The sequence below is a fragment of the Patella vulgata genome, chromosome 3, assembly GCF_932274485.2.
Source record: "Patella vulgata chromosome 3, xgPatVulg1.2, whole genome shotgun sequence".
Taxonomy (NCBI): Eukaryota; Metazoa; Mollusca; class Gastropoda; family Patellidae; genus Patella; species Patella vulgata.
Window position 1 is genome coordinate 83,722,153 of NC_065881.2, and position 27,061 is coordinate 83,749,213.

General features: G+C 37.0%; 2 protein-coding genes across 4 annotated transcripts; one reads left to right on the forward strand and one right to left on the reverse strand.

The window, feature by feature from the left end:
- Positions 1 to 308: 308 nt before the first annotated feature.
- Positions 309 to 18,272, reverse strand: LOC126816447 (coiled-coil domain-containing protein 102A). 2 transcript variants are annotated; one of them, XM_050543027.2, is made up of 9 exons: positions 18,140 to 18,272; positions 12,897 to 13,723; positions 11,624 to 11,732; positions 10,521 to 10,586; positions 6,164 to 6,280; positions 5,369 to 5,578; positions 4,410 to 4,580; positions 3,635 to 3,738; positions 309 to 1,479 (listed from the first exon to the last, which is right to left on the reverse strand). In XM_050543027.2, the coding sequence occupies exons 2-9, from the start codon at positions 13,643 to 13,645 to the stop codon at positions 1,359 to 1,361; spliced, it is 1,647 nt and encodes a 548-aa protein (XP_050398984.1). In that variant the 5' UTR covers positions 13,646 to 13,723; positions 18,140 to 18,272; the 3' UTR covers positions 309 to 1,358. The 2 variants fall into 2 exon arrangements, with proteins under 2 accessions (XP_050398984.1, XP_055955978.1); XM_056100003.1 differs by lacking the exon at positions 10,521 to 10,586.
- LOC126816484 (adenine phosphoribosyltransferase) lies at positions 17,014 to 26,846 on the forward strand. 2 transcript variants are annotated; one of them, XM_050543106.2, is made up of 5 exons: positions 17,014 to 17,119; positions 18,663 to 18,756; positions 20,325 to 20,562; positions 21,284 to 21,362; positions 22,098 to 26,846. In XM_050543106.2, exons 2-5 carry the CDS (start codon positions 18,674 to 18,676, stop codon positions 22,232 to 22,234), a joined length of 537 nt encoding a protein of 178 aa, XP_050399063.1. In that variant the 5' UTR covers positions 17,014 to 17,119; positions 18,663 to 18,673; the 3' UTR covers positions 22,235 to 26,846. The 2 variants fall into 2 exon arrangements, with proteins under 2 accessions (XP_050399063.1, XP_050399062.1); XM_050543105.2 differs by lacking the exon at positions 17,014 to 17,119 and having other exon boundaries at positions 18,573 to 18,756.
- The last annotated feature ends 215 nt before the right edge of the window (positions 26,847 to 27,061 follow it).

Consider the following 27,061-nt stretch of genomic DNA (forward strand, 5'->3'; position numbering starts at 1 on the left):
TATATAATATGTTGGAATTCTGCGACATGACAGTAACAAAGTATTAATACAAAACACAGCGGATATCAATCACTAGCAATTTATTGTTATTGCTTACCTTGAGCTTGTTTTGTATTAATTTGCTGTTTTACTATTCAGAGAGAGAGAGAGAGAGAGAGAGAGGGAGAGGGAGAGGGAGAGGGAGAGGGAGAGAGAGAGAGGGAGAGGGAGAGAGAGAGAGAGAGAGAGAGAGGGGGAGAGAGAGAGAGGGAGAGGTAGAGAGAGAGAGAGGGAGAGAGAGAGAGAGAGAGAGAGGGAGGGAGAGAGAGAGAGAGAGGGAGAGGGAGAGAGAGAGAGAGAGAGATGTGGTTTAACATGCACTCAACTCAAACATATGGTTCAATTTTATTTCAATAATGTGCTTTCACGTAGGGATCTTTAGCAGTGGGAGGAAGTACAACAAGGGAATCGAAACCATGCCAGTTGACTCAATGACAGACCTTGTGATACAACGCGTACATCTTAACCATTCGACTATCCCCCCACCCCCACCACACACTCCACCCCACACCATTTCCGTATTAAAGTTGCCAGTGATTGTTATCCATAAAGTTGTGTTTTATATTATTTCAATGTTTTCCTATCATTAAATGCCTTAAAAACAGTATAATCGTACAAGTCACAAATATCAGTCAAACATTTTCACTTTCAGTTTAGATCTTCGTAAAGTAGGCAGTCTCCCTGTCAATTATTAATTTGGTCAAATCGTAAGGAAGGGAATAGCTCAAGCTGCCTTTCCATCGTGTCGTACAAACGCCTTAAAACAGCATTTAACACACAGCAAATACGGAAGCTATTTATATCCCAGTCCTTAAGCCTGGGGCAGACAGGCTTTTTTTAATAGCAACATTGATAGCAACGTGCGCACATGTATAAGCAATTAGCGGGCGATGGTTCAGAAAGTGTTACTGCTGATCATGTGACTATTGGTAGTCAAAATGTCAGTCCTGTGTCCACATAAAAGTTTAGCTTGTACTGATTTTCCACACAAATATTGCTCCAAGAAAAATCGCTTTCTCTCGCATATATAGCAAATGATGTACGATTTCAGAACGATGAGCAATTTTTTGTCACCAACTACAAAAGCCGATATCTAATGTCATTGCAATGGCGCGCACAAAGGCCATTTTTTCTAGCAACATCGGGACAGGAATATGCTAGCCCTAAATGCAATTATTAGACTTGAACATTTATTTGTTGGTGTTAACATTTATTTGTTCGTGTAAGTAGGCTACTCAAAAATTTATTTTGAGGGATTCAATTTTTGACCGATATTTGTGCCTTGTGGTGTATACTGTAGAGATTTTATAGAAGATATGCTACGTAGTATCACCGAGATCTAAATCACTATCATCCGCATCAAAATCATCATGTAACGCGAACGATTTCAAACTGGAAGAACGACTTTTAGCTAAACATGGCTGACTACTCCTCTTTAACCTGAAATAAAAAACAAATTGCGTTAAAAATATTATTGGTGTCTAAATTTAAAACTAGTGTACATTAGTGCCCTTTTTCTTAAACATGTATACTATTCAAAAAAAGTAGGGGATATTTGATTTTTAAGTGTTATTAAAGTCACCTAATGAAACTGACCAAGAAACAAATGACAAAATGAAATGAAGTTCACATTCATCGATTTATTCCAAATGATCGTTAGACTAAGTAAGGCACAGACTGACCATTATAAGGGTAAAATGATACCCGGGTTACCACAGCATCACAACCAAGTCAGTAACGGGTAAATCCTCCTCTGTTTGCCAAACAAGCATTGATCCGACGTGGCATACTCCTAATGAGACGTCTAAGGTCATTTTGGTCCAGATTGTCCCATTCCTGTTGCAACACAGCAACAAGTTCTTGGACATTGGCAGGACGTTGTTGACACCTCTGTCCAAGCATGTCCCAGACATGCTCGATGGGGGAGAGGTCGGGACTCAGTGCTGGCCAAGGTAATGTGGTGATGTTCTGTTGTTGGAGGTAACCTGTAACGATCCTGGCCCTGTGACATCTTGCGTTGTCATCCTGGAAGATGAAACGGCGGCCATGACGTCGTGCGAACGGCACAACATGGACTGCCAAGATGTTGTCCCAGTAGTACTGGCCTGTAACACGCCCTGCAACAACATGTAAAGCCGTTCTTCCAGCAACAGTGATGCCTCCCCACACCATAACAGAACCACCCCCAAATCGATCATGTCTGATGACGTTAACGTCTTGGAAGCGCTCGTTTCGACGACGCCACACCCTCCTACGTCTGTCCAAAAAATCAACAGTGAACCTTGACTCATCTGAAAACATCACATTGCTCCAGCGTCGATTATCCCAGTGTTGACGATCCCTACACCAACGATGTCTTGCCTGAATGTGATGATCTCTCAAACAAGGGATCACATGAGGACGTCGGGCGCGAAGGTGACCCCTATGCAGTCGATTCCGAATCGTCTGGCCACTCACTCTCACACCAGTGTCTGTTTGAAGACGAGCGCTGATCTGATTTGCTGTGATGACACGATTTCTCAAGGCCAAGGTACGGATAAATCGATCCTGGGCTTAAGTTGTCGCCCTTGGTCGACCTGAGCGTGGTCTGTCCTGTACAGATTGTGTATCACGGTATCTGGACCATAGCCTGCTTATGACAGACTGAGAAACATTCATCGTCCGCGCCACAACCGCCTGTGTTGTGCCAATCTGTAGCATGCCAAGGGCACGTAACCTTTCATTTTGGGTAAGCCGACGCATATCAAAATTTGTTTTCTGGTCACTAAAACAATTAAACTGATGTTTCCACCCTGGAATTCAATGCCACAATGACTGTAACATTCAAAGTCAGAGTCGTGCAAATCTTGGGTTGGACCCCCATGATGATCCCAAGCATCACCTGCATTCCATGCGGTAGCTATTGGTGCGTTTGGGCGTCACATGTAACTGGAAATGTTTCTTCTGTTAGGTTCTATAGTGACTTTTTTCGTAGTCATTTGCATATTTTAGTATTATGCCCCCAAAATCAAATATCCCCTACTTTTTTTGAATAGTATATTATGCAAAAGCCAAATCTGCCTAATGCAGGTCTTTCGGTAGGCCTTAAATGTTATATAAATCATTAAATAGACATTTATTAACATAACAAGACTAAAATCAACTCTCAATGCTCTAGATTTTCAACAGATTTAAATAAGATTGGCAGATGCAGTTAATGATTTAATTTAAAAATGGATAATCAAGACTGTTTATTATTGTAACACCAGTAGCAATGACAATCGTGACTACACTGTTCTACAATCAACAACAATTCCGCTCAGAATGGAGTAATTTGACTGTAATTTTCAACATATTCCCTTTTCATTATCTATTTTTTAACTATTAACTGTCAGCTCTTTATTTAAATCTTACATAACGTACCTTTAAGACATGAGAATAAACGCTTATAGACTATCACTTTATGATCATTGATTATATATGATCGTTCTGTACGTGTAGCATTTCCACCTGATGCATAGACTTACCTTGATCAATCTGATCATTTTGTACCTGATTTATAGAATTACCTTGATTGGATATGATTATTCTGTACCTGATGTACATATAGACTTACCTTGATTGGATATGATCATTCTGTACCTGTAGCGTCTCCACCTGAGCTTGTAACTCATCATTAGTTCTCTGTAATTTACGCACATTATTGACCTGAATATCAACCTGAAAAAATATTACAAATAAATATTACAACATGACAATTGGAATCTATCAGAGCTTTATTAAACTTGCACAGGGCCTCTGGCAGGAAATATCACTGGGTCCCTTGTATCAAAAGTGAAATGGGGGCATAGTCTGGTCATTGTCCGTCACTCACAGAGATACAATTTGTATGTCAGTATGGCAAACATATACTACATAATAAATGACATTTATTTATGGTAAAAAAGATAATTTCAGAACTAATTTGGCTGCCCCTTTAATATTGGAGACCCCTGGCTGCAGCCCAGTCAGCCCCCCACCCGCTTTAATCCGGGCTTCAAATCTATCTTTATAATAATACCCACACATACAACATGACAAATTAATATATGTAGGATTTCCAAGAGAGATGGTTTTGAATTCACAAAATAAAATGGGATTTAACGTCCTACTGTTCTGCTCCAACTGGGCTAATGAAGAGGACATACCCCATACAGTGTGCTATGAGGCAAATTTTGTCCAGATAGCAATGCTATGGCCCATTCTTACATCAAATTTCAACTGCCAAGGGACCACTTAAATGACTTTAATTGACCTTAAAGGTGGCTATATGACAACCAGATTTGAAAAATCCTGAAGGTTCCGTTCAACCCATGCCAGGATTTGAACCCGGGAAGGAAAAATTACACTACCTCATCTTCTGAGTTGGCCAGATCTCGCTTTAACTCTTCAATTCGACTTCGTAATTTTTTAACTTCTAGTTCGTATTGTTCAGTACGTCGTTTGGTGTGATCTAATTCTGTTAATTTATCCTGATATGTTTTCTTCACTTTAACATGGATATGTTTCAGATCATTTAATTCCTACAAAATAAAAATAAAACAATAAAACAATATGATTGCAACAAAATAAAAATAAAACAATACGACTACAACAAAATAAAACTACGACAAAACAAAACTACGACAAAGCAAAACTATGACAAAATAAAATACGAGAAAATAAAACAACAACAAAATAAAACAATAAGACAACGACAAAATAAAACTATGACAAAATAAAACAATACGACTACGAAAAAATAAAACTACGAAAAAATAAAACAATAAAACTATGACAAAATAAAACTACAACACAATAAAACTACGACAAGGGGCGTACAATTTCCCAACTACATCCTGTATACAGATACCAACATATCTATAATACTATTAGAAATGGGGTTTAACGTCCACTCAACACAAACTAGGTCATTTTGGGACTAACACATGTTTCAATAATTCGCTAGTGTGTCAGGGTCTTTTAGCAGAGGGAGGAAACTAGAGGACCCAGAGAAAACCTACGAGGTTGGACAGGTGACCCTATTCCTGGTCACGTACAAGCCAGGAATCAAAACCACCACGCTTGACTCAATGACAGATCTTCTGATCCAACGCGCATGTGTTAACCATTTGGCCATTATATCACGTACATGTAGTCTATTAAACTACTGTATTATGATACATTAGTCCCTAAAGGCACCAGCCACAGGGCCCCCTCACATCGGCGGCCTGCGTAAAATGCAGGTTGGAAATGAGGAGTTCTGAACGAGTCAGAGTGGAGCTGATGTATTAACATATGATCAACAAAGGGGAGACAAATCTAGTCATACCTTGTGTTTCTCAGACAGTTCCATTTGTAATGTTTTCATGTCAGAATCCATTATGGCCGAGGTTTGTTGACTTTTCCTCTCCAGTTGTTCTTCTAAATCTTCCGCTTGACTTCGTAACTTTTTATTTTCGCGTTCTAGTGCTAATTTCTCTGTTTCCAGTCGCTCCCTTTTCGCCCACTCTGATGCATTTTCTGACTGAAGTCTTTCTAACTGTAAACACAACATTAATAAATAAATAAGTTTTCAAATCACCATAATTAATTGAAATGTAAAACATCTCAAAATAAATCAATGACATACTTGTGGTTGGATAGGAGAGAGTGAGAAATGGAGATCAATAATTCGCTGGCGCGTAGGTGTCTTTAGCAGTGGGAGGTCACCAGAGCACCCGGAGAAAACCCACGAGGATGGACAGGCAACCCTACTCCTTGTCACGTTCAACCAGGGAATCAAAACTACGCCAGTTGACTCAAAGACAAACATGATACAACGTGCACGCGCTAAACATTCGGCAACCATAGGGGGTGCCGAGCTGTCATAACTAAAAGAAATTAAGAACATCTTGAAGACAATGAGAATCAGTCGCCTACTTGGGGTTGGATTTGGGGGTTCGGGCTCGATCCCTTATTGTCACATTGCATGTAACATGGGATACCATATCATGTACAACTATGGGATGAAATTTAAACATCTTCCCACATTTCATGTCACCAAGGGTCATTGTTACACATTGAGTGTGATAATCTAACTTTTTATCACTAAATTCTATAAAAAGAATTTATGTTGTATTTGTACCTCTCTGCGTAATTCTGCTATCTTTTTATCGAGACCTGATCGAGTAGAACTTTCTTCGTCTAATTCCTGAGACAATCGACTGACATCATCTTTATGACTATCTTTCACTTTTGTTAACTGCAACATAATTGAAATATTAATATCAATTTCATAGTATGATATGTTGAAATATTAATATCAATTTCATAATATGGTATGTTGAAATATTAATATCAATTTCATTACAGGCTAAATCAAAGCGGTAAATGTACATTCACACCATGGACAAACTTAGTTGGCACCTGGAAAACTGAACAACAAAAATAAGAAAACAAGTAGACTTGGTCATTAACATTCTATGACCACTGGCAATCGGTGTATTATTGGTAATCAACAATTAAATACTAGTTATAAACACATTATGAGATAGTATCCGGAACCCTATGTTCCTGAAGCAACAACCGTGAGTTTTATAACAGCTATACATTGCCACACTATTTTGCAATTCCCTAACTACGTTATCTCCCTTTACTGCAGACAAGTGAACAGTCACGTCCAATCAGAGGTTGTGACACAAACACGCTGAAATCAAACACCTCCACGGAAACCTTGTTCAATTACAAACGCTACCATGTTATGTGGACACAAATTGAGTTCAATTACAAATGCTACAATGTTATGTGGACATAAATTGAGTTCAATTACAAATGCTACAATATTATAGTGGACATAAATTGAGTTCAATTACAAATGCTACCATGTTATAGTGGATCAAAATTGAGTTCAATTACAAACTACTACATCTGTTGGAATACTATTGAAAGTTATATTCACAGTTCTAGAAATGAATGATACAAGTTTATTAACAAAAGTGATATGCTCTGAAATAAGAATTGCATACCAAAAACCTGGGATAAAAAAATGTCCCAAACTAGACTCTAGATCTGAACTACATGTATACCTTACAATGTACTTCTGATTTTCACACAATAAAGATATACATATCATATTCATCGTATTCATGCATGCAAATAATTATTTCTCTTACATTTACTGTTATTCTCTGTTTCATTATCAAATGTTTCAGGCATTAAGATGTGTTAAGTCATGCAAAACCATATCAAGAACTCATTGATAAAAATTCAATAATATATTACAACATTTTTATGTGAATACCACTAAACATCGCTTGCATTTCGCTGATAATTTATATTTTTTCATGGCTAAATTCATGCTCAATTACATTCATATTCATTATTTAAACATGCATTATGCAAGAGCTAAATCTGCCTATTGCAGGTCTTTCCTTAGGCCTGAAATGTTTACTACATTATTAATTAGACATTAATCAACTTATCAAGATCATAATCAACTCTTGATGTCATTGTTAGCCTGCGATATTTAGTGGATTTGAATATGTTTTATGATGGATGATTTAACGTAAAGATAGGTTGCCAGGCAACAAAACATACGCCCACAGCAGCTAAATCGTCCCAGCGGTCGTCAAGGGTTGTCGCATATTTATTTCTTTGTAGGTAATTGGGGGCCTTTACAAGACAGTTCCATACAGATCAGATTATAAATTTTGTCGTTTGAGGGTTTACAAGGTTCTACAAACTGAAACAAGGGTCTCAACTCTGGAAGTAATCTACAGAAATTGTTGAAATTTGACAGGCTTTTTCATTTTACTAATTTAAATAATGCATATAAATTTCATACAGATCACATGATCACTTTTGTCATTCAAACGTTCACAATCGCGATAACTCTAGAAATTATTGACGGAAATTGCTGAAATTCAATAGACCTGTTTCACAAATTTAAATGATGCATATAAATTTCATACATATCGGATGATAATATCATCAATCGAGCATTAACAAGGTTTAACAAAGTGAAACAAGGGAAATAACTCTAGAAGTAATTATTGTAAATTGCTGAAATTCAATAGGCTTTTTCGTTTCACTAATTTAAATCATGCATATAAATTTCACAAAGATCGGGTGATAACTTTTTGCGTTAGAGCGTTCACAAGGATCAATAAAGTGAAACATGGGCCATAACTCTAGACGTAATAAACGGAAATTGCTGAAATTCAATAGGCTTCTCCGTTTCACTAATCTAAATAATGCATATAAATTTCACAAAGATCGAATGATAACTTTTGGCTTTGGAGCGTTCACAAGGTTCAATAAAGTGAAACAAGGGCCATAACTCTAGACGTAATAAACGTAAATTGCTGAAATTCAATAGGCTTCTTCGTTTCACCTATCTCAATAATGCATGTAAATTTCAGAAAGATCGGATGATAACTTTTGGAATTATAACGTTCACAAGGTTCAATAAAGTTAAACAAGGGCCATAACTCTAGATGTAATAAACGGAAATTGCTGAAATTCAATAGGATTATTTGTCTCACTAATTTAAATAATGCATATAATTTTCAGAAAGATCGAATGATAACTTTTGATGTTAGAGCGTTCACAAGGATCAATTAAGTGAAACAAGGGCCATAACTCTAGACGTAATAAACGGAAATTGTTGAAATTCAATAGGCTTCTTCGTTTCAGTAACCTAAATAATGCATATAAATTTCAGAAAGATCAGATGACAACTTTTGACGTTAGAGCGTTCACAAGGATCAATAAAGTGAAACAAGGGCCATAACTCTAGACGTAATAAACGGGAATTGCTGAAATTCAATAGGCTTCTTCATTTCAGCAATCTAAATAATGCATATAAATTTCAGAAAGATCGGATGATAACTTTTGACGTGAGAGCGTTCACAAGGATCAATAAAGTGAAACAAGGGCCATAACTCTAGACGTAATAAACGGAAATTGCCGAAATTCAATAGGCTTCTTTATTTCAGTAATCTAAATAATTCATATAAATTTCAGAAAGATCGGATGATAACTTTTGGCGTTAGAGCGTTCACAAGGTTCAATAAAGTGAAACAAGGGCCATAACTCTAGAGGTAATAAACGGAAATTGCTGAAATTCAATAGGCTTCTTCGTTTCACTAATTTAAATAATGCATGTAAATTTCAGAAAGATCGGATGATAACTTTTGGAGTTAGAGTGTACACAAGAAATTGTGGACGAAATTGCTTCAAGTGACAATCAGTGGCCTTAAAATAATTTCAAATTTTATAAACAACATTTACAACATCAGCTTAACATGCGCTTTCAAAAAAAAAAAATCCTAATGATAAAAAAACAAAACAAACTAGGAAATAAAGTAGTACTTTCTTATAAAAGTCAGTCCATTTTTTACATATGGAATATTATCCTTAAATAGCAAGATATTTTTTTTGAAAAGAATATGACAATTTTTAGCATTATTACAATTTGATATTTTACACATAAAACTACAAATTTAACTGTATCGGGTATTTACGTTGTTTTAAGGTTAAATTCTTTATAATTCTAATTTCATGACATGTAAATTGACTGACAGGTTGTTTGTCTAAGAGATCAATTTCACAGTCAGCCAATCAAGTCTGGTAAATACATGTATAACTGAAACAAGAAACCTGAAAGAAATTCTTCACAAACAGATCTACAAACACACACACATAAAATTATATATGGGTTGCCAGGCAATGAAACATACACCCACAGTAGTAAAGTCGTTCGAGTAGTCCACTAGGGTTGTCGCATAGATATTCTTTGGAAATGAAATGAAATGAAATGAAATGAAATGAAATGGGGTTTAACGTCCTACTGTTCTGCTCCTATACTGGGCAAATGAAGACGGGCATACGCCATACAGTGTGCTATGAGGGAAATTTTGCCCGGACAGCAGCACTATCGCCTACTCTTATATCGAATTCCAACTGCCAGGGGATCTTTACGTGCATTCCAATATATACAGGGGACCTCGGTTTTCCGTCTCATCCAAAGGACTAGACAGCTGTTCTTGTTAGGCCCTCTGTTCTGCACCACTGACAAGGGGAAATCACATCGGAAAAATATTCTTTGGAAGTTACATACATATATGTAATGGGGGCATTAAAAAACCCCACTAAAATTAGTCAATTCATGAAATTTGAATGACTTCTAGTTCTTCCTAGGGCCAAAGTTTATTGTACAAAATATGTACTAATAACACAATTTAAAGTCAATTGGATGATAACTTGGGTCTCTAGTCTCTGGAGCATTTAGAAGAATTTAGAAGTGATCAAGGGCCATCACTTTGGCAGGCACTTGTGGACGACAGATCGATCAATTTACGGACAGAGTGATGGACAGATGGGTGTGACAACAATATACGACCAGATTTTCAAATAGATGTATAAAAATGTACTCAGAAAAGAAAAATTTCAACAATAAAACAAGATGCATATTTTGAGTAAATATTGGTTTTAGTTCTCACCCCAGCTACTCCGATGTGAGCGAACTCACCATCCGAGCTATCAATATCAATATCATCATATTTATCCTACATATCCACGATGGCATTAAAAAGGGAAATAGTTTTGTTATCATACATAAAAATAAGTCAAGAGCCTCGCCATCCATTAAAAAGTGAAATAGCTTTGTCATAATACAGAAAAACATGTCAAACCTCTCCATCCATTAAAAAAATTAAATATTTTTGTTATAAAACAGAAAAAAAAGTCAAGCCTCTCCATCCATTAAAAAAATTAAACATTTTTGTTATAATACAGAAAAAACAAGTCAAGCCTCTCCATTAGTTTCTTAAAGTTGGTTTCATGAGAGATTAAAATCCACTTGACACAAACTAACTAGGTTGTTCCTGGATTAACACATGGTTCAATTTTATTTCAATAATTCATAATTCGTTTGCATGTGGGGGTCTTTAGCAGTTGCAGGACACTTGAGAACCCAGAGAAAAGATACGATGCAACGCGCATCCACTAACCATTCGGCCATCCAACCCCCACTTAGATACATCATGTAAGTCAAAGTTGTGTATAAGACGAATGATTTTTAATTCTGTGGCGAAAGACCAGAGTGTTATCATAATCAATTACTATGCCAATCAGTTTCTATAGTAAGCTTGTTTTCGTGTTTAGCCTACTACTTAGACAGAAACCGGACCCAAGCAAACATAACTTTCTAAATACTAAACAGAACTGAACCATTTTTGGACTAGTATTACTATTAGAGATTTGTCTTTTATAATATTGTAGTTTGCAAGGGATTAATATTGGGCTAAAATCACACAATGAGACTTCAATGAACTGATGATGTAATATGTACTTACATGTATACACATGTGCAATATGAAATATATGCACCTCTGCATGTATATAAGAGATATGAAATGAAATGAAATGGGGTTATGAATACAGGCACATGCCTTCCAGTTTGCTATGAGGGAAATTTCTACCCGAACAGCACCGCTACAGCCTACTCTTATATCGAATTCCAACTGCCAAGGAATCTTTTACGCCAATAAATAAACCTGTACATGCATAAAAGAGATATACATATAAACAATATATTATATACCTCTAAATAGGCTTCTTGTTTCTGTTTTTTGATTTCTTCGTATTTAGATTTTAACGACGTTAGTTCAGCTTGTAATTTAACCATGGATTCCGTCACCTCGCATTTCTCTCTGTAAAAATAAAATAATCAAAAATATTCACCAGATGATCAGATGCTGAATGAACTCAATTACAACAACGATGAATTAACTCAACAACAACAACGATGAATTAACTCAACAACAATGATGAATTAACTCAACAAAAGCGATGAATTAACAAAATTACAACGACAAATTAACTCAATTACAACAATGAATTAACTCAATTACAATGACGAATCAACACAATCACAACAACAAATCAAGTCAATCACGATGAATCAACTCAATTACAATGAATTAACTCAGCAACAACAATGAATTACAACAATGAATCAACTCAATTACAATGACGAATCAACTCCATCGCAGCAACGAATCAATTCCATCGCAGCAACGAATCAACTCAACCGCAGCAACGAATAAACTCAATCACAATGAATAAACTCAATCATGATGAATAAACTCACAATGAATAGACTCAATCATAATGAATAGACTCAATCATAATGAATAGACTCAATCACAACGAATAAACTCAATCATGATGAATAAACTCACAATGAATAGACTCGATCGTAATGAATAGACTCAATCACAATGAATAAACTCAATCACAATGAAAAAACTCAATCATGATGAATAAACTCAATTAGATGAATAACCTCAATCAAGATGAATAAACTCCATCACGATGAATAAACTCAATCACAACCACGAAGACAATGAATATGTAAAAATAATGAAATGGAATGTTTAATGTCAAACACACTATTTTGGCTATTTTGAGACAAATTTGGGGTATATTTTAGTTGTATGGTTAAGTGTATAATGGGGTTTAATGTCCACTCGACACAAACCATCTCATTTGGGGACTAACACATGATTTAATTTGATTTCAATAATTTGCTTGCACGATGTGTCTTTAGCAGTGGGAGGAAAGCGGAGCACCCGAAGAAAACCCATGAGGTTGGACAGGCAACCTTACCCCTTGTCAAGTACAACTGGGGAATCAAGTCCATGCCAGTTGACTCAATGACAGACCTGATGATACAACGGACATGCTAACCATTCAGCCATCTAACCCACCTCCTGACACAATAAGTTAACAACTTGATCACTGTCCTACCATAGAATCTCTGACACAATAAGTAAACGGACTGAAAAATTCAATCTCAATCTCATTGAGTTTACCTTTTCTCTTGTTCTATTATTTTTTCTGATTCTTCAAGTTGAAGTGACAAACGTGGCAGAAGATTACTGACGTCACTAGAATTATTTTTATTATTACATGACGTCGTACTGTCAACACTGTCTTTTCTATCTTTTTCTACAGCATTTGAAGAGCTGTCCATTTTATCGTTAGACGTACTAATATCTTCCACATCCTTTTCCGTGTCGTCCATTTCAGATTTTTTCTCCTTCGAAGATCCTCCGTTATTCAAATCTTCTTCCTTCACAGAACTACTAGCGGAGCTTCTGCCATCCTTTTCTAGAGACCTAAGTTCTAACTGCTGTTTTAAACGATCATTTTCTGCCATCAAGTCGTGGCGATCACGCTTCTGTAAAGTCAGTTCCTTAACGATGGCTTCTAACTTTGATCGTAACTGTCTGTTTTCTTCCCGAGCTTTGTTTCGTTCGTCTCGCGCCTTGTTCCACTTTTCCCGCCAATTACCCGTGCAGTCGGACCACCATCGCATAGTTTTTTCCATCTGGGCCGCCCGTGATTTAGCTTCCTCAAGTTCACGAAGGAGCATTTCATCACGATCGTTAAATTCACAATCAGCTAATGAAATATTAGACATGGGTGTTGAGTTCTTTTCGCGATTGCCCGTGGGCGACAACGGTGCCATTGGTAACGACCCTGTATTATTTGCACTGGTAGCTCGGATATACGACACGTCACCGCCCTTTCCATGAATGGGCGGCCCACGTTGACTCATTGCAAGACCTTATATAGAAATGATTGCTGGTTATATCTTCTCCATAATAGCAGACGTCGTAAATAATTCACACCAGATCTGTAATGAGAGAAAAATATAGCTTTCAATTAAAACAGTTCGCCATTTAAAAATGGGAAAGATAGGGTAAGTCCTGAATATACCAGTGCCCTGGTTACCACTATGCAGACTTGTCAATACTACAAACAATAAATGAAGCAATTTGAATGAAATTTCCAATATTTTCTTTTTTTATCAACTATTTTTGAATTATTATAGCAAGAATGACCAACTCTTTATTAAACTCTTAACTAATGTATCCTTAAGCTGAGAAATGAAATGAAATGAAATGGGGTTTAACGTCCTACTGTTCTGCTCCTATACCGGGCTAATGAAGACGGGCATACGCCATACAGTGTGCTATGAGGGAAATTTTGCCCGGGCAGCGGCACTATCGCCTACTCTTATATCGAATTCCAACTGCCAAGGGATCTTTTACGTGCATTCCAATGTATACACGGGACCTCGGTTTTTCGTCTCATCTAAAGGACTAGACAGTTGTCCTTGTCAGGCCCTCCGTTCTGCACCACTGACAAGGGGAAACCCTGTTTAAGCTGAGAACACAGTGTAACAATCAATCTGATTAAAACACAGATCCTATTTCGTTTTGTTTTTTATAGTTCAAAATTTCATTTTACTTGTCTTTACTACACTAGGATCTAGAAGAGTTGTTATATAACCAGCGTTCTGGATGATGTGAGGGATTAGCCAATGAACAGTCTGTTACGGCGAGTTTTTGGCGTGAGGTGCACAGAACTGTGTGTAACCCACTAGAAACATCAATGCTGATTCGTTAATCAAATGTCTGATGCCATAGGGTCAAAAGCCGCTCGTATGACCTGTGACGTGACCTTCTAGATTGGTTTTAAGGTTGTTTAAAATTCTAATTTTACGACAGGTAATTTGACTGTCAAAGATCAAGGGCCTATCAGTCTCCTACATATATATGCTTATTATTATTTTGAACAGCAGGTCTTAAATTATGCATACTACATTTGTAAACTTTGAAAGTAAATATGTGAATGGGAAAACAAACTCTGCAGTATGCGGTTCTTCCTTATGATCCAACCTTGTGGATTTTCTCTTCCGGGTCCTCCGGTTTCCTCCCACTGCTAAAGACCCCTACGTCAAGCGAATTATCAAAATAAAATTGAACCTTATGACCTATTTTGTGTCAGACATTAAACTCTCTCCCTCTCTCTCTCATTCTCTTTCTAATCCAATGAACAATCCCACAAAGATTTAAAATATTCCATAGTTGGAGCATGGATTTTCAATTTGTTCAGGGTTCATGATCCGGTGACCAATTCCTGAGATTTCGAAAAACTGTATTGTATTGAGTATTGACAAGGAAAGTTTGACAGACCAATGGACACAGGTGATGACAATTAAATGTGGGAGTATAAAATTCATATCTATCTCAGACCGAATGGAGAGCTGCCATGGCTCAGTGAGTACATTTAAGGCCCTGGCTCGCTAACGAGGAAGTCTGAGGTTTGATAACGAGGAAGTCTGAGGTTCGCTCAGGATTTTCTGGTATGGTTTCCCTTTGTCAGTGTTGAGGGATGTGACAAAAAGTAAGGTCTGTCTAACCAATGTCAGCCTCTCTCTTTTTCTCCTTTGTCAATCTCTTTGTAATAATTTTGAACAATGCCTGTCGACATACAAACATGTGTACATACATGTGTATATCTACATGTATATAAAGTTCTATGGTGATCTTATTCGGGACAAATATTGACAGAGTGAGGTGAAGGTCAAAGGTCATCTGTTGTTAATTAAGAACAGGTGGCGTCAGTAGCAAAGAATTCAAATGGGACAAAACAAAACATCAAGGTTCACCTGTGAAGGTACACATTTGTGTACATGTAAAAGTTTGTTGAAGGATAGACAAAAAACTGCTGTCTGGGCAAAATGTCTCTCTTACATGTATATTACACTGTAGTCTGATTGGCACAGAAAAGGAGAACTATAAAAAGTCAGAGAAAGAGAGAGAGAGAGAGAGAGAGAGAGAGAGATGGGGTTTAACTGCATGGAGAACTGACATCTTTATGAACCCAGATGAAAATGTTGGTATATAATGTAACTAGACCGGTGTTACATGTAGAGACAAGACTTGATGAATTATTAAATGAGTGAATTAATGTACATGTAGTATATACATGTTAGACTAGTAGATTATACATGGTTATCAACAGAATCAATAACTCCCACAATATTTCCATCATGTTTATACACCAGTAATATACTGATCAATACATAGAGACCACGAAAACTTGTTGGGGAATTTTACCAAAAATTTGAATAAAATTAATAAAATTGCAGTCATTGTTTTTTAAGGCGAGCGATTGCTCTCTAGCACCCTCAGCTCTCCTGAATGGCGATTGAGGGGAGTTTTTCTCCCTCTCCTTAAAATTGAAAATCGCTCTCCTTTACAAAGTCATGGGGGTTTATTATCATTTATGAATCCAGAAATGACCCCGCTAACATGCAGTAAGTTGTTGATCTTTAGAACCATTTCCCATACACACAACTAATCACTCTCCTTAATATCACATCACTTTCCTTAATTTCTAAATCATTGTTCTTATTGCAACTGGGAGAGCTTTTTTAGGGGAGCGATTTTGTCAGTTTGTTCATTAAGGGGAGCTTTTTACGGTTCTCCTCTAAAATACAAACAACAACAACTGACATTGACGACCTAACAAACCCACCCACCCAACTGGATGAGTAAAAACTTACAAGGAACAGTGTCGAACAGCGACACCGGGAAGTAGACTAGCTAACATCAACCTCACAAACTTAAAACCAAAACAACGACATGATGACAGCCATTGGCAATGACCAGCGTTCCATGTTTGGCACACGACAACAAATGCCACATCAAATATACCAAGCTTCAAAAAGTCAACAGAGTTCTTGGTTGACTAAATTTGTATTGATTGGGTCCCTTCGTTGGGTTTGTTTGAGAGACAATCACCTGACTTGAGTCATTTAGTCGTGTATATATGACAAACTGACATTATGACTGACGAAGCAATTTATAAATACACAAAAAACATCATTTTTTTTATTAAATAGACAAGGAAGATAATATTTGTGTGTTTCGTTTCAGCACATACATGAAGTAGCAAGATTTTCTTTGATGGAAAATAACTGACAAATGTAGTGGCAGTTGTCATGGTGTCTGGTGATCATGTGAATTTGAACAAAAATTAACAAAACAATCAGATACATTATTGATAATAAAAAGCCTATTATGACTTTCATCAAAACAATTTCTCTTAATTAAATGATGTATGAATCGAATGTCATTGACTCATTCTAGATCGAAATCAGTTAATTGGAGCTGTTTTTTCATTTGTTATTACATTTCACACGGTAATGGTTGACTACACAGGTTAGAAAACCTGACTTGTAAGTACGAGATGTTATTTAATAATAATGATAATAATTAATTTATATAGTGTCGACAATATAAAGTTGAGATCCTAATATGGCATTTACTAATTGAACATATGATATAAAACACAAATTTATATGAAAAACAATCACTGGTTTTATTTCACACTACGTTTCAACAAGTTCCTCTTGTCGTTCTCAAGTATCATCCAAAATATTCGACATGAATTATTTGTCAATTTAAATCAACACTGATGTTCTGATCTTACCGGGAAAAGATGGTCTTCTGATATCCAATATCTAAGACAAAATAAACATTTTACCATTGGTACACGAATTGTGTACCATAATCTGTATCAGTGCCATTTGTAACAAGGGACTCGAACAATGAGGCTACACATATTCCACAAGTCATGTCAAACGGTGATGCCATATTTTTATCTGGAGAGCATGTGCAATAAATTGATGCCATATTTTTATCTGGAGAGCATGTGCAATAAATACTATCAGTGTAGACTGAAATAACCAGACGCTAGAGATTGCCATGTATATTTCGCCGAACATAACTGATTTGAAATTAGAGTAAAAATGGAAACCACTGAAAGTAAATCAGTTCATATACATTCATATTACATTATTATATGCGTTGCGACCCATTTGTGTCAATTTCTAGGTCCCAAATATTAGAGATCTAGCTCCTTTAAAACCCATTTGATTTTAAATTAAGGAAGGCCCTAGATCCCGGGTAGTATATGATAATTAGGTTAATTTATTGCTAATTTACTGAAATATATTTTTGAAAACATAATACAAATGTAAAGTGAAAAATAACTACAAACAGATCAAGAAATGGAAATATATGTTGTTGTTTTTTTTAATTTATAAGTCACGGCACGCGAATACGTCAAATCCATTATTATAAATTCTTTATTTATACCGTTTACTGGACTTCTGCATAGAATTTTAACAACTGCCGTTATATTACGATCGTTAATAAAAATTCAGCAACAATGTTGCAATATTGTGTTTATTTACCTCGTCAACTGTGCATTATACTGTATATTCCATACCTTTATTTCACAATATCTGGAATAAAACCCCGGTATATCTTCACTTTAATACAATATATCACAGACTTCATTCAAGACGTCAACATGGCCTTCTAAATCTCCAGGTCAAACGGGATTATCCGAGATTCTGTGAGAGTATAAATATAGGTCACTGTGTCAATTTATGATTCGATTATCAAGATTTCTTTTTGATTAATTAAATATCTTATTCTGAAAGAAAAAAGGAAACACACTAAAACTTATTTATGATAAAATGGTCAGAAATAATGAATCGCATTCTGACTCGGCGAATCAAATTTTGGAAATATATATTATAAATATTATATTTTAAATGGTAGCTTTGAACAATAGGTACTTCAGAATATGAACTATGACCCCTGAACCCTGTGTGACCCTGCAACAGACTGTGCACTGTGACACTGATCCACGAGTGAAGTCCTTGATATTAGTTTAGTTTATTTTATTATACCCACTTGTAATATTTCTAGGACAAGACAACATGGCAACTGATGGCAGGCTAGAAGAAGTAAAGGCGCTGATTACGGCCCATCATGATTTCCCCAAGAAAGGAGTCTGTTTCAGGTATATATATAATAATAACATGCCAATGGCAATGCAGTCTCAGAGTCAGTCAGTCTGTATGCCATGATGGTACTTTTATTTCATTTAGCAATCGTTTATGTTTGACGTCACTCTTTAAAACATATGAATTGATTTAATGTTATGTTATCGGGTTTAGGGTTAGGATTCGGGCCTATTTCTGGCGTGGTTCCCCCTTGTTAGTATACTACTAGTGCAGGACATAGGGCCCGGCAAGGGACAGTGTATAGTTGTTGGGATAGGACAGAAAACCAAGGTCACGTAGATTGGTGTGCAGGTAAAAGGTTATAAACCCTTGGCACACTAAATGGTATATCACACTAAATGGTATATTCTCGTCTTCATTAGGACTTTAAAACTAGAATATGTATTATTTTTTCATATTGATAACAATCTTATTAAAACACAGATCCTATTTTGTTTTGTTTTTTATAGTTTAAAATTTCGTTCTTTTTGTCTGTACTACACTAGGATCTGGAAGAGTTGCTATATAACATGCGTTCTGGATGGCGTGAGGTATTAGCCAATGAAACCATCTGTTACGGCGACTTCTTGGCATGCCTTACACAGAAATGTAGGTAAACCACTAGAAACGTCAACGCTCATTGATTAATCAATGTCTGACATCATAGGGTCAAAAGCCGCTTGTACGACCTGTATTTTAATCAGATTGTATTGATAAGATCTCCGCGGTGTTGTTGACATTTGTAATTAGTAACATGACATCGTTATAAACTTTATAATCTATATTTGTGTAGTTTAAACATCTTTTAAATATGCAGGGCTTGCTAACCTAGAGGTCCTGTGTTCGATCACTGTGTTTGCTGAGAAAGTTCATGAGGGATGTGGGTTTTCCGGCGTGGTTCCTCCTTGTCAGTGGTGCAGGACCAAGGGCCTGGCAAGGGATAATGTATAGTTGTTTGGATGGGACGAAAAACCAACAGGGACCCTTGACAGAGATAGAATTAGAAATAAGAGTAGACCGTAGTGACGCTGTCCAGGCAAAATTTCCATCATAGCACACTGTAGGGCATATGGCAGTCTTCATTAGCCCGGTCGGAGCAGAAAAGTAGGACGTTTAACCCCATTTCATTTCATTTCATTTCATTTCCTCCTACAAGACAAAGGAACATGTTTAGAGTTTAGAGTTTCTCATCATTTGTATTATTCAGGAGTCACGGTGGCTAAGTGGGTAAGACGCTGGCTCGCTAACCTTGAGGTCGGTTCTTCGATCCCTGCATTGTCCGAGAAAGTTCATCCAGATTTTATGGCGTGGTTCCCCCCCTTGTCAGTGATGCAGGACAGAGGGCCTGACAAGGACAGCTGTCTAGTCATTCGGATGAGATGGAAAACCAAGGTCCTGTGTACACATTGGCGTGTACGTAAAAGATCCCTTGACAGTTGGAATTCGATATAACAGTAGGCCGAAGTGCCGCTGTCTGGGCAAAATTTCTCTCATAGCACACTGTATGGCGTATGCCCGTCTTCAATAGCCCAGTTTGGAGCAGAACAGTAGGACGTTAAACTCCATTTTATTTTGTATATTTCAGGAATATATTCCCAGTGTTACGGGATCCGAAAGGTTTTAAGACATTATGTGATTTGATGGTTGAACACATCCAATCGAAATGTTCGAATGTGGAGCTTATTGTCGGTCTTGATTCAAGAGGGTTTTTATTTGGACCAATCATAGCCCAGAGATTAAACATTGGTTTTGCTCCGGTAAGAAAAGCCGGGAAGTTACCGGGCGAAAAGTTTAAAGTCAGCTATTCTTTAGAATATGGTCAGGTAATAAAAATACGGGATTGAACAAGTTAAATTTGTTTCGTTTTCTATATTCTTGGGTGGAGGGGGTGGATGGCCGAAATGGTTAGCATGTGCGCGCTGTATCATAAGGTCTGTCATTGAGTCAACTGGCGTGGTTTCAATTCCCCGGTTCTATGTGGCAAGGACTAGGGTGGCCTGTCCAACCTCGTGGGTTTTCTCAGGGTCCTCCAGTTTCCTCCTACTGCTAAAGACCCCTATGCGCAAGCGAATTATTGAAATAAAATTGAACCATGTGTTAGTCCCGAAATGAACTAGTTTGTGTTGAGTGGACGTTATAGTTCGCACGGGATAAAAAAAAAAACGAGGTCCCAGTACACATTGGCGTACACGTAAAAGATCCCTTGGCAGTTTGAATTCGATATAAGAATAGGCCATAGCACTGCTCTCCGAACAAACTTTCCCTCAAAGTGCAAGTACATTTTAACTTGCATTTTGTAACCAAATGGTCGCCTGTCCAACCTCGTGGGTTTTCTCCGGGTCCTCCTGTTTCCTCCCACTGCTAAAGACCCCTATGCGCAAGCGAATTATTGAAATAAAATTAAACCATATGTTAGTCCCGAAATGACCTAGTTTGTGTCGAGTGGACGTTAAACCCCATATCTCTCTCTTGCAACCAAATACTGTTGAAAACATGTAAATACCGATCAACAATTCTAATATTTTATGGTGTTATTTATTACAGGATAGTTTTGAAATAGAGAAGAATTCTGTGAAACCGGGACAGAAAGTGGTGATTATTGATGATCTTATAGCTACAGGAGGTACACAAATTACATGTTCAATATCTACTAGTTTTATCAAAAAGGGCAGCAAAATTTTATTTGCTATGTCAATAAGGCCTTGTTTCCATGTTTCCATAAAGTCTTGTCTAATGCAGATGTAATGGGACCATTTCCACATAACCTGTGAAAATGCTTGTGGAAACGCCACGAAAATGCGTAATTGGAAAACTGGCTGAATCACTTCTGCTGGTTAATTCGACTATAGTCTTGAAAATAGTCTAAATCTACTTCCTTGATGAAAGCAATCTGATTAAAATACAGATCTATATTTCGTTTCGTTTTTTTATATCGTCGATGGCCTACACTACATGAAGATCTGACAAGTTATAGTGGGAGTTCACATCAGGTGTCAAATGTGCGGCTTTTGACCCTAGGATGTCAGACATTGATTAATCAATCAGAGAAATGGGGTTTAACATCCACTCGACACAAACTAGGTCATTTTGGGACTAACATATGGTTTAATTTTATTTCAATAATTCGCTTGCGCGTAGGGGTCTTTAGCAGTGGGAGGAAACTGGAGGACCCGGAGAAAACCCACGAGGTTGGACAGGTGACCCTACTCCTTGTCACGTACAACCGGGGATTCGAAACCACGCCAGTCGACTCAATGACAGACTTTATGATACAGAGCGCGCACGCTAACCATTCAGCCATCCAACCCCCCTAAGTTATATGAGAGGTGGACTGATTCTAGTATATTGTATATTACAGGAAGTATGAAGGCAGCATGTGAACTGATAGAAATGGCTGGTGCTGATGTGGTCGAATGTTATCTTGTAATAGAACTTGTAGATCTTAAAGGAAGAGATAAAATAAACAAACCTGTCACTTCATTAATTCAATATTAATATCATTAATAACACCCATCAAAGGTCAAAGGTCAATCTAGATAGAACCATTATATGATTTGGCGAATGCCAAATGTTCACAAATTTTCAATAAATTTTGGATTGAATTTTCTTTTAAAGATTCAAGCAGTTCGGTGGTCGAATGGTTAAAGTGTCGTTGGATCATAATGTCTGTCATTGGGTGGTTTTGATTCCCTGCTTGTGCATGACATCGAATAGGGTTGCCTGTCCAACTTTGTGGTCCTCTGGTTTCCTGCCACTGCTAAAGCCCCCTGTGTGCAAGCAAGGGAATCATTGAAATAAAATTGAACCACATGTTAGTTCCGAAATGACTTGATATGACCATCATAAAACATATGTAGGGTTGCTATAAGCCAGTTGCTCCCAATTTGGTCCAGGGCTAGGGCAATCTAGTCTTGTAAAACAGCATTCATTTCACTTAAACAAATCTTTGCTGTGAATTCGGGGGCCGGTCCAAAATGTTCACAATCGGGCCACAGAGCTCCTAGGGTCAGCCCTGAACATGTGCACCCTGATATTTTCTAATATTTTCTGGGCCACCAGAAGGCATATAATTTGACTTGTGAATGCAAGAATTAATAAATTGAATGAGCATATGAATTTGAAAAAACTGAATTTTGAACAGAAAATGATACACCTGCTTACCATTGTTTTTAGTGATTAACCTTTGACCTTATGTTGACCTGATGAAGGTCATGTATTCTGCTTGACTAGATATTAATCATTTCCAATCTAATATACTGTAAGCAATATACTGATAGCAATATTTAATTATTTATATTTATAGCATTATTATGCTCAAAAGCGGTAAGGGCAATAGACAGTTTACTCAAATCTAGACAGTTTATCCAATTCTAGACGGTTTACCCCAGTCTAGACAGTTTACCCCAGTCTTGATAGTTTACTAAGTCTAGAAAGATTACCCAGTTTAGATAGTTTGCCCCAGTCTAGACAGTTTACCCCAGTCTAGACAGATTACTCAAGTCTAGATGGTTTACCCAATTCTAGACAGTTTAGACAGTTTACCTGAGTCTAAAAGTACATGTATAATTTAAATTAGACCCTACTTTTAATTTTTTGTTTGTTAGTTGTATTTACACTACCTTAAGATCGAACATCATCATTAACAAGTTTGTACCTGACCTGACTTGACCCCTCATATAGCCAAAGAAATATTTAAATTTTACATAAATCTGATTTTAATTCGATTCAATTTCAAACTTCACAACATGATAATGAATTGAATATTATTATAAATTGTTTCAATGGCATTTAGTAATTAGAATACACAGGTCACATTTCTATGGAATACAATTACTGGGGTACTGTTTATTATTGACCATTCCCCAGTTCTACATGACAAGGAGTAGGGTCACCTCTCCAACTTCGTGGGTTTTCTCTGGGTCCTCCGGTTTCCTCCCACTGATAAAGACCTCTACGCGCTAGCGAATTATTTAAATAAAATTGAACCATATGTTAGTCCCGTAATGACCTAGTTTGTGTTGAGTGGAGGTTAAACCTCCCCCTCTGTCTCTCTCTCAACTAGACTTCTCCTGTCATTATCAAGCAATGTTTCTCAGTAATAATCAGTGATTGTATTCCATCGTGACCTGTGAATACAACCTGATTAAAACACAGATCCTATTTTGTTTCGTTTTTTTAAAGTTCAGAATTTCATTTTACTTGGGGAATCACGTGGCTAAGTGGGTAAGACGTTGGCTCGCTAGCCTGGAGGTCGGGTGTTCGATCCCTGCATTGGCCGAGAAAGTTCATCCAGATTTTCCAGCGTGGTTTCCCCCTTGTCAGTGATGCAGGATGGAGGGCCTGACAAGGACAGCTGTCTAGTCGTTCGGATGGGAAGAAAAACCGAGGTCCCGTGTACACTTTGGCGTGCACGTAAAAGATCCCTTGGTAGTTGGAATTCGATATAAGAGTAGGCCGTAGTGCCGCTTCCCGGGCAAAATTTCCCTCATAGCACACTGTATGGCGTATGCCCGTCTTCATTATCCCAGTTTAGGAGCAGAACAGTAGGACGTTAAACCCCATTTCATTTCATTTCGTTTTACTTGTCTTTACTACACTAGGATCTGAAAGAGTTATATTACCGGCGTATTGATTGATGTGAGGGATCAGCCAATGAAATGGTGACCTATCACTACAACCGATCAGATTTCCATGTAGTGTAGGCTATCGAAAGTATAAAAAATGAAACGAAATATAGATTTGTATTTTAATCAGATTGCCTGTGAATATTACTATATTTTATTGAAGCAACAGAGTTCTAAATGTGATGAAATCAACGAATTGTGAATATGTCAATCATACTGCTATACGTTAATGTTTGTTTGTCGCAATTTTTAGCTTTATGTTTATCCAGTGTGTTGTAATAATTTTATAAAGTTAAAAATACATATCCTTAGACCATGCAAAAAAAAATTTGGGTTCTCAGACAATCCTTACTTAAAGATACATTTTGTAAGATTTAGATAAAGAGATCATCATTCTTGCAATAATAGCTCAAAACTAGATAATGTAAAATGAAAATTTTATTCAAATTACTTCATTCTGAGCGAAAATATCACTGTTTATAGTTTTGACAAGATGTGTGCATTGTGGTAACCAGGGAACTGGTATATTCGAGACTTAGCCAAGCTTTCCCATTTTTATACGCCCACATTTTCATGTGGACTTATATTGTCGTCGCCCCTGTCCGTCCGTCCGTCCACAATTGTTTGTGAACAGTCTACACGTCACAATTTTTATCCGCTTTCAATGAAACTTTAAATATAGGTTTATCACCCTAAGATCTGGGTTCCTTTCGATATTGGCATCTATCGGACTGTAACTTCGTGGATTATGGCCGCTGATTATACGAAAACTCACGTTTTTGGCTTGTGAACACTGTAGAGGTCACAATTTTTATCCGATTTTGTTGAAACTTGAAATAAAAGTTTATAACCCAAAGATCTCGGTTCCTTTTGATATTCGGGCATATCGGACCGTAACTTCCTGAATTATGGCCCCTGATTGTACGTAAAAACACGTTTTTTGGCTTGTGGACCCTATAGAGGTCATAATTTTTATCCGATTTAGAAAACCGTATTATTATATCACTGTTAAACCCTAAGGACGGTTGAGTTCGAATTTCGTGAAAATCGGCCCAAAACTGACAGACAAAATGGCCGCCATTCGTTCTCAAATAGCGTAAAAATATGGTATATCAAGGTTGTGGACCCTATAGAGGTCACAATTTTTATCCGATTTTGTTGAAACTTGAAATGTAAGTTTATAACCCAAAGATCTCGGTTCCTTTCTATTTTCGCGCATATATGACCGTAATTTCCTGAATTATGGCCCCTGATTGTACGAATAATCACGTTTTTAGCTTGTTTTCTATCCATCTCTCGAAAATGTGGGCGTATCCTGCCTGGCAGCCGCTGGTTAAATTAAATTTTTAAATGTTGAACCGTTCTATTCTAGTTAAAATCTTGAGTATCCGATGTCATCGACATTAATAAATTAGAGCAGATTTAGCTCATGCATAATGTATGTTTAATATTTTTTATGTTTTTGAGAAGAGGAATATTTTTTTGTTTTTTATATGGTATTATATTTTCCTATTGGTGATATTGGGATATTCCTAGTTATGTTAAATTCGGATTAATTTTGTTGATTTATGTAATAAACAGAAAAACATTTTGTTTAATTGTCTTTCTTTTCATTGTGCCTCAGTTGTACGTGACAAGGAGTAGGGACGTCTGTCCGACGTTGTGGGTTTTCTCCCGTTTCCTTCTACAGCTAAAGACCCCTATGCGCAAGCGAATTATTGAAATAAAATTGAACCATATGTTAGTCCCAAAATGACCTGTTTTGTGTCAGTGGGCATTAAACCCCATTTCTCTCTCTCTCTCTCTCTCTCTTTTCATTGTGGATTGAGGTCTCCTTACATATAGTAGTTCAAACAAGAATACAAAGAGAAGCTGTCTGAGCAAATTCTCCCAATGTATTAAGGGAACCATTGTAAGAGTAGGCCATACATAGCGCTGCTGTCTGGGCAACAATTCCATATGCATGTTTGCATTAGCTCAGTTTAAAGATATGGTAGACGTAGTCAATGGTACAGGCTTATACGCATCAAAAAGTAGAATCCCCTGCCTACCTTCACAGATTTTCTCCTGGTTTCTTACATGGTTTCCCCTTGTCAGTTGTGCAGGATGGAAGACCTGACAAGCACAACTGTCTAGTCATTCGGATGGGGCATAAAACCAAGGTCCAATGTATGTATTGGCAGTTGGAATTCGATATATAATTTCACTGTATGGCGTATTCCCGCCTTCATTAGCCAGTCGGAGCAGAACTGTAGGACATTAAACCATATTTCATTTTGTTTTCTTTCACTGCTTAAACATACATTATGCAAGAACTAAATCTGCCTATTGCAGGTCTTTCTTTAGGGCTGAAATTTTTTCTAAATTATTAATTAGACATTAACTTATCCAGGCCATAATCAACTCTCGATGGCATCGGATTTCTCCGATATTAAATAGATTAGAACTGGAGCGAGACTTCGCTTCGAACAAACAGTACAGTGGTTGAAATTATTGCACACGTCCTGTCAAACCTTCAAAGGCTAATATCTTCGCTCACAGTAGAGTAATTTGAATGAAATTTTCAAATTATTCATTTTACATTATCTATTTTTGAACTATTATAGCAAGAATGGCTAGGTCTTTGTCTTACATAATGTATCTTTAATACCCAGTGGCTAAGTGGGTAAGATGCTGGCTCGCTAGCCCGGAGGTCGGG

What these genes read in the sequence shown, in the direction of transcription:
- LOC126816447 (XM_050543027.2), bottom strand. Translation starts at nt 13,645, where the DNA reads ATGAGTCAACGTGGGCCGCCCATTCATGGAAAGGGCGGTGACGTGTCG. An exon ending in AACAAGAAGCCTATTTAGAG is followed by an intron (nt 10,587 to 11,623) that starts GTATATAATATA and finishes GTGGATATGTAG; the next exon opens with GATAAATATGATGATATTGA. An exon ending in AATGATCATATCCAATCAAG is followed by an intron (nt 1,480 to 3,634) that starts GTAAGTCTATAT and finishes TTTTTATTTCAG; the next exon opens with GTTAAAGAGGAGTAGTCAGC.
- LOC126816484 (XM_050543106.2), top strand. Translation starts at nt 18,674, where the DNA reads ATGGCAACTGATGGCAGGCTAGAAGAAGTAAAGGCGCTGATTACGGCC. An exon ending in ATTCTTTAGAATATGGTCAG is followed by an intron (nt 20,563 to 21,283) that starts GTAATAAAAATA and finishes TATTTATTACAG; the next exon opens with GATAGTTTTGAAATAGAGAA. An exon ending in TGATCTTATAGCTACAGGAG is followed by an intron (nt 21,363 to 22,097) that starts GTACACAAATTA and finishes TGTATATTACAG; the next exon opens with GAAGTATGAAGGCAGCATGT.